The 14,177-nt window shown below is 50.8% G+C and overlaps 1 protein-coding gene across 1 annotated transcript; it reads right to left on the reverse strand.

Moving 5' to 3' along the window:
* Window positions 1–1,127: 1,127 nt before the first annotated feature.
* On the reverse strand, window positions 1,128–13,405 carry MTNR1B (melatonin receptor 1B; the record flags this gene model as incomplete). The annotated part of the gene is given in 3 exon segments (XM_082682355.1): window positions 1,128–1,978; window positions 13,184–13,339; window positions 13,342–13,405. Coding segments are annotated over 3 exon segments (1,071 nt in total).
* Window positions 13,406–14,177: the final 772 nt, after the last annotated feature.

Raw genomic sequence — 14,177 nt, forward strand, 5'->3', positions numbered from 1 at the left:
CAAGAGGGCAGGCAACATGCCTTTTGTTTCTCCTGCTGGACCTGGTTACAGACTAGTCAGTCATGCTCGTGGAGCTGAAGAAGGAAGCTCAATCTGTCGGTGCTGAAAGAAGACCTGAGGCACCTGCAAAATAGGTACACGTGCCCTTCCCCCCCACACACACACAACCTTCCTCACTCGCTTCCCCCCACTTCCTGTCTTTGCGCATCACCCCTTCTCTCCGTCAAGATTATCTCTCGTTTTGTGTAGTGAGAAGAATAATACAGTTTGTGATTACTGAGGGCTAGCCCCGGGGCCGGCACTGTCCTCAGCTCTTCAGCTGTATTATCCCAGTGAATCCTCACCACGGCCCTGGGAGGCAGCCCCTGGCGAGATTTCCATGGCAAGGTAAGTCAGCCTCAGAAGACAGAGGTCACGGGCCTGCCTCAAGTCCCACAACTTCAACATGGTGGAGAAGCCAGGCCAACTTCGTGCTCCAGATGCCTGAGGACTGTGTGTGTGTGTGTGTGTGTGTGTATGTGTGTGTGTTGGAGATATGTGTATATGTGGCTGTGGAGGTGGGGGGTGTGTGCTTGTGTGTGTGTGCGTAGGGAGAGTCCGTGGGGGAGAGAACATAACACGTGCCCTCTGAGCCATGCCAGCCCCCTGCAACCCTCTCAGAGCTACCTAGAGCTCCCAGCACTGTAGAGCTCGTGCTTTCATTCTTGCCAACAGGAAGACATCCGTTCCTACTGCCCTTTGGGGAAGAGAGAAGAAGAAACAGAGGCCCAAGTAGGAGGAGAGAGCAGCTCATAGGAAGTCATTGGCTTCTTTGACCCCAAACCTGTCCTCGTTCTGTCCCTTCCTTGGCTGACGAAGGCACCAAGCGCCCAGCCCACTGACAGAGCATCTGCGGAAGCCGGTGCTGGGACACGCCCCCCCCCCCCCCCCCCCCCGTAGCTATTGGCCTCCTTTGACCAGCCTGAACCTGTGGTGCTGACAGGCTTCTTGTCCACACGATGATGTTTCACAAGCTGTATGCCGGCACGTCAACAGGACGGCGTAGTCCAAAATGCTGCCCGATCTCCCCCTTGGGGCAGATCTCCTCCTACCGCTTCACGAATCTGGTGCCTAGCCGGTGATCCAGGCTAGAGAGTGTCTAACCGGACTGGGTGCTGGGCTTTCCCCAAAGGGGGAGTTTGGCCGCCCTTGGAAGCATCCTGAACACAGCGCCGGGGGTTCCAGAGGGCCGAGACAATCCTCCTGTATTCCCTGCGGAAGTTCTGGTTCAGGAGCCCATAGACGACGGCGTTAAGGCAGCTGTTGAAATAAGCCAGGAAGTAGCTAGCCACGAAGAGCCCCTCTGGGACCCGGGGAGCTATTGCCTCCGGGTCGATGGCCACCGCGAGGCCGATGCTGTTCAGCGGGGCCTGGCAGATGGCGAAGACCACAAACACCACGAACATGGTCAGAAAGCCCCGGACGTCGCCGGGCTTCAGGCGCGGCTTGGTGTCCGGCTTGGCCCTCCTGCGGGCCTGGAGCACCAGCACCCAGATGCGCGGGTAACAGAAGGACATGACAGCGATGGGGAGGAGGAAGTGAACGATCATCACCGCCATCGTGTACCGGGCGCTGGCAGTCTGAATGAAGGTGCAGGAGTAGATGCGCGGGTCGTACGCCAGGGACCCCACGAAAAAGTTGGGCACCAAGGCCCCCACAGTGAGGAGCCAGATGAGGCAGACGTAGAGGGGCGTGTGCCAGGGCCGGCAGATCTGGTGGTAGGCCACGCTGTGGCAGATGTGGCAGTAGCGGTTAAGGGCAATGGCAGTGCTGTTGAAGACGGAGCCAATGGCACTCAGGCCCATCACGAAGGCACTGGCCTTGCAGGGCACCTCCCCCAGAGCCCAGCCATCTTGGAAGATGGCCGCGAGGACTAGCGGGTGCGGGTACAAGGCCGCCGCCAGGTCAACCGATGCCAGACTCACCAAGAACAAATTGCCTGGAGCAGGAGAGAGGGAGCAAGAGTCAGCAAGAGACCCCACAGCTCCTAGCCTGGAGAACATTCTACTCTTCAACCAGTCGCTTAAAATGAACTATGTCACTGTTAGTATTGGGGTTGGGGACCTAGTGGCTTTTAGGGACACGGAATTCAGGCTCAGACTGTGTTTCCTTCACACATTGTGCGGCTTAGGCAACTTACCCAAGTGCCCCAACACCTCAAGCCTCATTTTCCTCATTTGTAGAATGGGAATAGTGATTCCTACTTTATACTATAGTTGTGAGGATCAAATGATGGGGCAAAGTCCTGGGGGCACCATGGGTGCTCACGGATGATGACTGTTTTCACCACAAGCACAGATCCTCTGGAGCTCTGCATCACTGACGCTCCGGCAAGGGTTCTAAGGGAGAAGCATCTGAATATCCAGAAAGTGGCTTCACTAGCACCAGTCCCCACCCACACTCCCACCTTCCCACAAGTGTCTCTGGTAGAGTCTCCTTTTGTTCCTTCTCCAGCACTGGTCAACAGGCTACTTTCTAAGTGTCTTTACCTCAGTTTTCAAAATGTGAATTGCATCTTGCAGGTGGGATCAAAGAAAGTTCTGGGAGTAGGAACCATGTGTTCTGGCGTTACCCTGCCTGCCTCATCTGGGGCCTACACTCACGGTCAGGCGGCCTTGTTGGCGGAGAGTCCCATCCTGTGGGGTCTCGTGGCTTCCAGTGGCCTCCCTGCATTGCCCACACCTTCTCCAGCTCTCTGAACTGCCTTCCTCCTCTGAATGCAGAATTCTCTAGCCCAAGAGAGCCTCAGGAGTCATCGAGAGAGCCTCTGGAAACCACAACATCCATTGAGTGATATGCTTCAGGCATGTTCTGGGCCAGGATCCTAGGGAAGAGCTGGGGCTAAAGCCAAATTGAGAAATCCAATATTTCTATTTCTCAAGCATTTGGAGTCTAAAGCAAACACTGACTCATGAAGAAGGCACAAAGAGTTCAGAAGGGTGGCCAAAACAGAGCTCAGAGCACGAGAAGCTCCATCCTTGATGTGACTTGTTCCATTCACCAAGTGTACGGTTTTAGCACCTACTGCATGCCCAGGAGCTGATATCCTTTCCTGGCATGCAGCAGGTACTAGTGTCATCTTCCAAGTCCTCTGGCCTCTTGCCATGTGGTGAAGTGAGAGCTGCCAGCCCTACAGTGGCTAGACACAGAGAGAGGATGGAACGATTGCAAGAGGGAATTCTCGAGGAGCTAAGGGTGCTCATTCCACCATGACCACGCATGTGCTCTGTGTGCTGCAGAGGCTGATATAACCTTCTTGGGGATGCAAAAGCTTTGGGCAGATGGAAAGGGTCCAAAAGATGCAGCAATCAGAGAGGCCAGTCTGCAGTATGGCTTCAAGAGGGTAGGGGGAAAGGGAGGCTCAGAACCACGTGGCTGGGGTTCCCCTTTCCCCAAGTCAGACCCTTCAGGTGAGGGAAACTCCACTATTACAGTTATAAACCCACAAGGCAGAGAAAGGGCTGCTTCCAGGCTTCCCCTGTTCCCACCCACATTCATTCAGCACACCTCCAAGAAAATTCCACAGGATGCACTCCATGTGGGTGTGGGAATATGGAATACCCCCAGGCAGCCTTCGTTTGGATGATTAAAATGCTTACAAGGTGGTGAGCTCTCCTGTCTCTCCAGACATTCATGGAGATATGGGGTGTAAAGCGGTCTGGCCTCGGCTTCCTTCTCCTTCAACTCTGTTAGGGATCTATTTATTCACTGGGGTAAATTCTGCCTGGTACAGCCTGACAAGAAATGCACATCTGAGGACCTACTCCAGGGGCGGAGAAGGTCTCCTCCTTTTCCATTTAATTCCCAGTTTTGTTTGCGTTCTCCACTGGTGGATGTCAGCCTCTGACTCTCCTAGGCAGACCTCACCTGGTCTCAAGACGATGAGGCATTTCCCCTCTCAGAGTTCTTGTTCTCAGCTGTATCAGTTGTCCTCCTCTCTTCCCAGAATCCTAAGTGTCTTTTTGGCATTGGGAGGTGGTGCTGGAGGGTGGGATGACCTAGGGAATCTGTTTTGCAGCTTTGAAGTTGGGCAACCTCCTGAAACTTCTTTCTCCATGACTGTTCCTTTGCTGGTTCCCCCCTATTCTTTAGAGGCCCCCCTTCCTTTTCTTTACACGCACTTGGTTGCTTCTGGGAAGAAAATCGCTTCTTTCTGACACAGGGATATTGGTCCCTGCAGGGCCCTCTGGGGTCCCAGTAGAGCCGCAAACAAGCTTTTGGCACTTGCAAGCACGTGCGGAGAAAGTCAAGGGCTGCTGGGAGCGGCTGCCAGCTCAGCCAGCTGTTTCCCCCCGAAAGCTAGTCAAGCTCCGCCGTGTTAATGTGGCTCATCCCCTAATAATGCCCCGGAGGCTGGCGAACAGCTTGTAAATAGTGGGAAGAACACATTCAACTCCACAGAGAGAGTGATTCAATTACTCTCCCCTATTACTCGGGCTGTTCCTGAAAGGCTGAAATCAACCAGCTCCTGCTGTAGGTTCACCCGCCCAGACGTCGTACTGTCTCCCAGATTTCTTGACATCCTTCCAAATTAGGCAAATAAAATTCTTGTTTTGTCTCCCATCTGTAAGAAGCCAGGTCCTGTCTGGATGGTAGTCAAGGGAGACCTAGTCGTCTCTCCGTCTCTTCCCCAGACAGGTGAGAAATCCACCAGGATACGCACAGCACCGCTCAGCCCGCTCTGCGCAGGCGTCTAATGAATATTCATATCACACATCCTGGCGTGACTTCTTTCCATCTGCCTCCACCAGACAGGGTGTGTGAGTGGAGACAGACTTCAACAGCAGGCCTTTGTTCACTAATATGGAATTCCCTTTTAACGATCATAGGAAAAGCACATCCCTCCACAATCCACTCCTGCTTCCTCTTCCCTTTTTTCCAAGAAATCTATTTTTCTTTTTTTTTCTTTTTTAAGATTTTTAAATTTATTTATTTGACAGAGAGAGAGAGAGACCACAGGTAGACAGAGAGGCAGGCAGAGAGAGAGAGGGAAGCAGGCTCCCTGCTGAGCTGAGAGCTCAGTGCAGGACTTGATCCCAGGACCCTGAGATCATGACCTGAGCCCAAGACAGACGCTTGAGCCACCCAGCTGCCCCAAGAAATCTATTTCTTAAGAAGGATCTGGTAACCCTGGGGAAAAAAGCCAGCAAGCCTTGAGTGATCAAGTCTTCAACAGATAGGAGAGTTCCAGAAGGTCAAGCCACCTCCATCCCTTACCCCTTCTCCCTGTGACCACCCAACGGGCCCAAAGAGTTTGTTAAATTTAAATTGTCCTTGGTCACTGAGCTAAAAGCCAGTGTAGAAATAGATAGTCATGGAGTCATTTCCTCAACAGATATTTCTGAGTATCTACTAGGGAAGAGCTTTGCCTTTGCCAAGGCCAAGGGAAGCATGGCGAGCGAGAGAGGCATGCCTCCTCCCCTTACAAAGCTGGTGGTCTCAGAGAAGAAAATAAAAAATAAAAACAAGATGTGCAAAGGTTAAAATAGGGAATTCAACAGAGAAGCTATCATTTTTAACAGGGCTGAATTTCCTGTGACTTGAGGCTTTTTTCCATGCTTTACCTATTCAAGCACAGGGATGGGTCAAAGACATGGCCCCCGCTGGGGAGATGCCAACAGGGCTGTTGGGCTGAGAAACAGAGAAACAGCAGGCACACAGCCCTTCAGTGGGCTGAAAGCCAAGAGGGAGCCCAGGATAAGGGAACAGTGAGGAAGAGCTAAGATGGCCTGGAGATGGGGCTGACCAGGCAGGAAAATTCACCAAGGAGTTGAAGAAAATCACAAAAACCTTTGCCACTGGCCTACTTCCTTCCAAGAATGGCTGTTTTCCTCAAAAGGGATCTGTATGGGAAAGGAAGGACATAGGAAACACTAGTAGTCTCGAAATGAATGCGAAATATTTTCATCAGCTACTCTCTGGAGATAAGCATTGGAAGTCAATAGGCAGATTATTTGTTAAAAACCTGATTTCCTTACAAATACTTAAACAAGGCATTTTTATATTATAGTAAGCTCTTAATTTGATTCCCAAGTTCCTTGAGGGCAGAGATTGTTTTCCACTAAAATCACATTATTTTTGAAAATCTTAGAGAGTGTGGATGAATCATAAAAGGGGCAAGTTGAAATGTAACTGTGCTTTAATTAAAAACAAAGAGGCCGGCTAAGTAAGCTCATCGCGTAAACAAAAGCGGGATGGGGGTATTTCAACAACTTAAAGGAAGAGAACATATTTAAGAGCATAAGCATTTTTTTTTTTAACTGAGATGCCTATTACAAAACATCCTTCCATAAGCATCATCAGAGCTCATTTGGAAACTCTTTCGATAGCATTTTATGACTTCAATTACACTTAATACTCACAACAAAACCACAATTGGTATAGCACCTTCAAGTTTATAATGTGCCTTTACATAAATTGACTCAATTGTATCTCAAAAGAATCCTTTAGGGTTGATTTCGTGATTTCCATTTCTAGAAACTGGCACTCAGATTATGTGACTTGCCCAGGGCCATAACAGTGAAAGAGTGAGAAAGAAGAGAAACAGGAGAAAATCAGAAAAAAGAAATGTCAAGGGCAACCAAAGTGAGAAAGAACAGGAAAGCAAGCCCATTTAACCCAGCAGTTAGGAAGTCAGACACCTCTGACTCAGACACCTCTGACTATTCACAAGGGCACGGTTCTGTCCAATGTTGGAAAATAAACTTTAGTACCGTGGGTTGTTCTCCCAGTCGGCTTTGGCTTTAAGAGAAGAAAGAAACGGAGTGATACTTGCAAAAGGATATCCCTTTGGTGGGGGGGTTGTACAGGGTTTTTTTCTTTTTCTTCTAAATGGGAGAGATTTTATCTGGCATGTAGTGAGCACACAGTAATAGCAGCTATTTTTTATTATGGCGGCTTTTATATTATTAGTGGTGTCAAAAGAACAAGAAAGAGACTCCAAACATTGGACTACAATCCCTAGGAGATAAGATAGGAGAAGTCACAGTGCGGGGAGGACAGTGACCGGCGGGAACTCCCTAAGCACTGGGGACTCCAATTCTCCACGCGCTAAATTCTACTCTTTCAGCAAGAAGTATTTTAAATTATAAGACCTAATCCAGGCATTGGTATGTCCAGAGTTTTGTGATGTCTCGGGCTAAATACAGACCCGCAATTTCGGCAGGTGGGGTGGGGGGGATAAAGCAGTCAAACACGAAAGTTTTCATACCCCTGGGCTACTGAGAGCTACACGGGAGGAATTAAAGAGGATTATGAGCTTTCCTGATTGTTCAGCTAAAGACATAATTATGGGATTTAACATGTGTTTGTCTTTGCTTGGTGAAGAGATAAGAAAGTATTCAGAGCAGAAACCCGAAGTTGGAGAGCTCAAGTCCCATCAGGGAGGGAGTCCAAGTTTAAGTCCAGTTTGGTGTTCAGCTGATAATAGGCACTTCAAACCCCTGCAGCCTTAGCGGGTCAAAAGACACCCGTCACCAAGTGGCATCTCCGTGAGTGTTCAGAAGCAGCATAAAACCGGGATGAAGTGGGTTCCACCTTACCCTACAATGCCTGGAGTGCAGGGACTGTGGGTCTATTAAGTATTTCCTCCAAGCCTTCCAACGGCCTTTATCCAGAACTAGTCTATCGACTCATTCATCATCTACACCCTCAGTCAGCAAGTGGGGGGGGAAGGTGGGCTCAGCTCCCCCCTGACTAGGGATGCAAAACAGCTCTCAGGCTGAAAATGCCAATCAGGAAGCCTGCAGTGCAGTCCCTATGTCTGGTTAAAAGATGTCGTGGACTGAGCTTCCGTGGGTGCCCGGAGCACAGGGTAGACTCTAGAGGAGGGCCTGTGTGTTCAGCGACCAAATCCTCCACGTTTTCCTGGGCAATTCCAATGTCAAGTTCATATCCCTTCTCTTTACATATCACCCAACTGTCCTAGATACGGATTCGTGTCCGCTCATTCACCACTCCTCCCAGAGAGCCTGGGAAATCAGGCACTGTGCCCATGGGCCAGGAATACCTGATACCCTTTGGGCTTTCCCCCCTGTTATCGGAGATTACCTTGACCTTCCATAAGGACATGTTTCTCTCAGCTCTCTTCTGGGGGGGCCAACTGTCTGGATGGTGAAGGTAATGGCGGGAGGCTCACATTTTAGGGGCAGCCTGATGGCGGGCAATCTCAGGACAGACCAGCAGGGGGCAAACTCCCTAAAGACAGGGAGGCACAGCCTGGGGGAGGCCAGGCGGCGTTGGAGACCGCTAGCCACACAGGAGCAGCGGGAGCAGGCACACCTCTGAGCGGATGGTGCCAGTGAGGTGGACTATGGGCTTTTTGTGCTGGAAGCCATTCAGTTCCACAAAAACTCTACCGGTGGCATGAGCAAGGCTGAGTGCTGTCACTGAGTCCCCCCTACCTTGTGACACAAAATCTATTCCTTCTGTCCCACTGCTCTCCTGATGTCTTGTCCATTTTCAATTCATTTCAACAGACAGGTGTTTTTGTCTTACTGTGTACTCAGCTCTGTGGACAGAAAGGGAGTACAAGTCTCCGCTCTCAACAGATTCGCAGTGCCCTGGGGAGAGCGGGACATGGACAACAGCGCGGCGAGGTGGGTGCTGTCTGGGGAGGGCATGTGGCAGCCAGAGGAGGGAGACCAGCCCCACACCCTGCTTGGTATTAATAAGCAACATCAACCACCACAGAGGGAAGCTGAAGAGGGGTCTGAAGAAGTTCGATGGCAGAAGAGAGGCAGGGAGCTCTCCAAGATGATGCACAGGAGTCTAGCGGCATGGGAGCAGCAGTGGCTCACAAGCAGGATGGGAGGAGGGAGGCAAGGCTGTCTTGTTAGACGGGTTAGAGGGAGAAGGGCTGTGTGGGCAGAGTCTGATGCTGTACAGACAGGGCAGCCACTGACGGGATGGCATGCCTCTGCCAGCGGGGTCAGCCATCGGAGGAGGGAGCCTGCCAATCTGTCTGGACACTACAGATGTAATTTGTTCCAAAGATGGTGAGCATGGGCCGTGACTGGTCGGCTCAGGTGGTTAAGTGTCTGCCTTTGGCGCAGGTCATGACTCCCCTCCTCAGCGGGGAGTCTGCTTCTCCCTCTCCCTCTGCTGCCCCCCTATTTGTGCTCTCTCTTTTTCTCTGTGTCAAATAATTTTTTTTTTTAAAGATGATGAACGTGTAAAATGAGGCAGTGAGAGGACAGAGGGCCGGAAAGGGGAATATTGAGAAATATTAGAAGACAAAAATCATGGGAGCTTGGGGAATGAAGGAACCAGGAATGACACCCAGAGATCAGGTGTCTGGGAGAGGAAAAGAAGGAGATCCAAAGAACTAGCATGAGGTAAGCCGAAGGAATGAAAGTTTTCAAGGAGTGCGTAGGCTTGAGAGTCGCACACTGCACAGGCGGGCATTTCAGAGGCCAGTCTCCAGAACCCTGAAGAGGGAATGGGAAGCCACGAGGTAGCCAGTGCATGGAAATTGATGTCTGGCTGTGAAGGGAAGGAGAGAGTAGTGATGAATTCAGAAACAGGCATAAAATCAGGGCACCCGGATGGCTCAGTCAGTTAAGCGGCTGCCTTTCTGCTCATTCCAGTTGTGATCTCAGGGTCCTGGGATTGAGTCCCAAACCGAGCTCCCTGCTCAGCGGGGAGTCTGCTCTTCCGTCTCCTCACTCCCTCTCTCTCTCCCCTATCTCCCCCTCCATCCTGCTGCCCAGTGCTCCCTAGCTAATGCTCTCTCTCTTTCTCTCTCAAATAAATAAAGAAAATCTTTAAAAAAGGGAAAAAAGGACGTAGAGGCACCTAGGTGACTCAGTGGGTTAAGACTCTGCCTTCAGGTCAGATCATGATCACAGGGTCCTGAGATCAAGCCCTGCAGCAGACTCCCTGCTCAACAGGGAACCCACTCCCCGCCACCCCCCGCGCCGCCTCTCTGCCTGCTTGTGATCGCTTGACAAATAAATAAATAAAATCTTAAAAAAAAAAAAAAAAGAACATAAAATCAAGGGAGGATTTTTTTTTTCCCTAACACCAAAGACCCTTGTGTGTACATGCCTGCATGTGTGGGTGCATGTGTGGGCTAAAGGGAAAGAGACAAACACTGAAAACACAGAAGAGGGAGAAAGAACTTGATGGGGGAAGGTTCCAGAAAAGCAGAGAAAGGAAGAGATGAAAACTGAAAACACAGAGATTATTATTGGCAAAGTCTAGACCAAGGCAAGCATGGCCATGGCAGGCACAGGAATGTCCTCAGATGCTGTCAGGACAGCCCTAAATAGGACAGGTCCCCAGGAAGCACGTACTCAAGTATGAAATGCACACATAGTCTTACCTTCCAAGTTGAGTCAATGTTCTGAATCTGTCTCCCCCCTTCCCTCCATCCCTTTCTCTCTCTCTCTAGTGCCATCTCTGAAAAAGTCAACCCAACACATGCAGCCAGGGGGGGTCCAGCAGCATGGTCCTGGGAATAAAGGACAATTCAGCTAACCACTCAACCTGCTCTCAGGATCACTGCTGTGATGGATGATAAAAAGAGCTGCCCTTGCAGCAGTCACATGAAAGATACGGATGTCTGCTGAGAAAGGTCTGTGATCATAATATGGGCTGTGTGGCTTGGTTATAGGACCTATAAGTGTTTTCATCGCCACGGTCCTATCTTCTTAATAGCAGTGAATTAAGGAACCAGACTTAATTATAGAAAGGTCTGAGATGAGGGTTTCTTTTTCTTTTTATTATTATTATGTTCAATTAGCCAGCATATAGTACATCATTAGTGGCTGATGTAGTGTTCAACGATTCATTAGTTGCGTATAACACCCAGCGCTCATCACCACACGTGCCCTCCTTAATACCCATCATCTGGTGACCCCATCCCCCCACCCTCCCTCCCTTCTGTAACCCTCAGTTCAGTGCCTGGAGTCCAGAGTCTGAGATGAGGGTTTCTTAAAGTCACACTAAACTCTCAGTAGAGAGACTCGATTCCTAGAGGAAAGAGGGCAAATTCTAAGTGCCGTCGGTTTTAAGCACCTTCCAAAATCTCACTGTGCCAAGGGTTAACGGAAGTCAATAGCAGATTTTTCAAGACTGTTACCAATAAAGCCAGTGTTCAAATAAAAGCTGGTTAAATTGCGAGGCTGGAGCGGACACCAGCGTATCAGGAATTCATGTCATTTAGCTATGATGTTAGCATTTGCTTCTGGTGCTGGGCTATAGCCTACTTAACAGAGTAGAGGAGGGAGAGAACAGGGAATGGGCCGCCAGCTGAAAGCCCAGTACCAACCTCCAGCCATGCTCCCCCAATCAGTAAGGTTTCTGTGAGCCCGGCAAGGAGAGCAGAAGAGGCCAGCCCTCCTTGGGACGAGGAAGAGGAGAAGATGCCTCTCTGCTTCATGTAAAAGGAAGCCACACTCCCCCTACTCAGCCACCCCTCCAACCTCAGGCAGCTCAAATTACTGACCACGGACCAATAGCCCACCCCACCAAGTTAGTCAGGGAGAGAACTGGGTCAGAGTCAGAACCTGGAGGGCCCAGCCCTGCCTCCTTCCTGCTTTGGTACAGGAGATGCATGTTTGTGACGGCTGAAAAGGGACGATATAATAAAAAATATCAAATACATCTCTTCCCCCAGCATGACTTGCTCTTTCCTAATATATAAGCTTTTAGTCAAAGGACGTGACAATATCTTGAAAAAGGTATTCCAGATGATTCTAACCATCACTGAGTCAGAAAGCTTGTTTCTACTTAACAGCGTTGTTTCCCATATTATAAACAGAAGCTCCTATTTTTATTTTTTGTTTGTTCTGTAGATAAAAATACTGGAGCCAGAACACAAAATATATATACCCTGGGGGCGCCTGGGCGGCTCAGTGGGTTAAAGCCTCTGTCTTCAGCTGGGGTCATGATTCAGGGATGGAGCCAGTATTGGTCTCTCTGCTCAGCGGGGAGTCTGCTTCCCTTCCTCTCTCTGCCTGTCTCTCTGCCTACTTGTGATCTCTGTCAAATAAATAAATAAAATCTTAAAAAAAAAAAAAATATATATATATATATATATACCCCCATTTACTACAACTGGCCTTTCTGGATGGTCTGCCTTCTTAGGAAAGCGTGGTTAAAGGACATGCCTGGCTTTCTGCTGTTGTCTTTTCATTGTAATTCACTCAAATTGGAGTAACGCCCATATTAGGAAATTACAAATTGACAACCAGGCCATGAGCTTTCCCTGATGAAATGGTCAGCATGTTCCAGTGACCTCTCAGGGTCAGAGTTCAGAGTTCCCCCTGGTTATATTCCCTTGCAGACCTAAGGAATGCCTGCACCCCAAGTCATCCTCCCAAACCTACATTTTCTCCGCCCTGCCCACGCCTAATTACTCCCTCTAGGTCCCTCTCTACTGGTCAGGGCACACTTGGGGATGGCAAGAACTCCCGGCGATGTGGCGACATCAGCTCCCTCCAAATTTTCCCTCCAGGAAAAACTGAAATGAGAGTGAACAGAAGGAAAAACATACTTTCCCCCATTGCAACACTACTTTGCGGAATCGCTGTTTTAATCTTCATTTAATCCCACGAATTCCCTATCTGCAGAAAAGAACACGTTATCCCAAAGTAATGTAGGTTCCACCAAAGCAGAGCCTGCAGATTTCTGCAACTGCACTCTCTGGGTTGGAAATAGGCCTTCAGATGACCTGGAGAGAAGTTTCTGACACAAAACTTCCCCACCCCCACCCCACCCCTGGGCTTCCTTGTCTCACCACCCACTGCAGGGGACGGAGAGAGGTGTTAAAAATCCGGAGATTCTTGTGGTCGGATACAGGCAGCCTCTGGACCCCTACAAACTGGGGCGCCCTGGATGACAGAAGCTTCCAGCCACGTGGGTTCCCACAGAGCGGGCGCCCAGCCGAAAAGTGCACAAGAAAAGCTTTGCTCAGTTCACGCGGCACAGATGTGCCCAGTGCGCTCCCGGCAGCGGCGAGAGGTGGGCGCCAGAACCGCACGTCGGGGAAAGGCAGCAGCTCCCCTACCTTTTGAACACAGGGCTCAACTTGGGGACGAGGTTAGAGAAAAGGGAACGGGGCGCCGGGGACCCATGAAGGGGTGAGGATGGAGACCGGACTTCAGGGAAGGGTCCGCCCTAGACGCGGGCGTGACCTCACCCGCGTTCCGCAGCTTGCGGTTCCTGAGCACGGAGAGGATGACCAGGAGGTTGCCCACGACGTCCCCCGCGGTGGTGACGATGAGCACCGCAGACAAAGTGGGCGCCACCCAGGGAGGACGGGCGGTCCCGGAGGGCCGCGCGCTGCCCTCCCCCGCCAGCCCGGGCGCCGGGCCAGCTCGCCCGCCTCGCAGCAGTTGGAGAGAGAGCCGTTCTCCAGCATCGTGGACCGTCTGGCGCCGCGCGCCAGCCACCGCGCCACGCGCTGTCACCCACTGGAGGGAGCGCGATGTCGCGGCGGCGCCGGGAGTTCTTGCCACCCCCAAGTGGGCCCGGACCCGTAGGGAGGGGCCTAGAGGGAGCAATTAAGCATGGGCACGGAGCAGAGAAAATGTAGGAATGGGAGGAGGACTTGGGGTGCAGGCATTGCCAAAAGGAGTGCGTCCCTCCCTCTCCTTCCCTTGGGGGCCGGCTCAGGGGCACCTGAGTCCTAGAGCCCAGAACTGCTTGGCCCGGTTCAGGCCTCAATTCCTGAGCGCACCTCCACACTCAGATCCCAGATTCCCTCAGCCCTTCCACCCCCAAGAGAAGCTGTATCCAGGAAAAGCAACCAAATTTGTGGATTGGAGAAGGTGCTGGTGGTGGGGACTCGCCCTCCTGTTGTCCCAAGGGTCAAGTTTGAGGCCCCCACGGTGGGTGGGTGGGTGGGGTTAGCTCCAAAGAGAGCACAGTCTCCAGGGTAAGGGGACAGATCCCAGGGCAAAGTGGGGTAGAGGGTTACATTCCAGGCAGCAGCAGGAGAAAAGCAAACCCCTGCTATATTGAGCACTTATTTATTCTGGGAGACATTGATGATGACTCTGCCCTGTCCTCTTTATAAAGCCAAGACATCTATTATTATATGAACATCTATTTAAATATGACAATACTTAGCTAGACACATGGTCAATGCTGAGGGGGTTATTATAGTATGGTTTTGGACAGTTTTTGAACAA

Source organism: Mustela nivalis (genome assembly GCF_964662115.1).
Source record: "Mustela nivalis genome assembly, chromosome: 9".
Taxonomy (NCBI): domain Eukaryota; kingdom Metazoa; phylum Chordata; class Mammalia; order Carnivora; family Mustelidae; genus Mustela; species Mustela nivalis.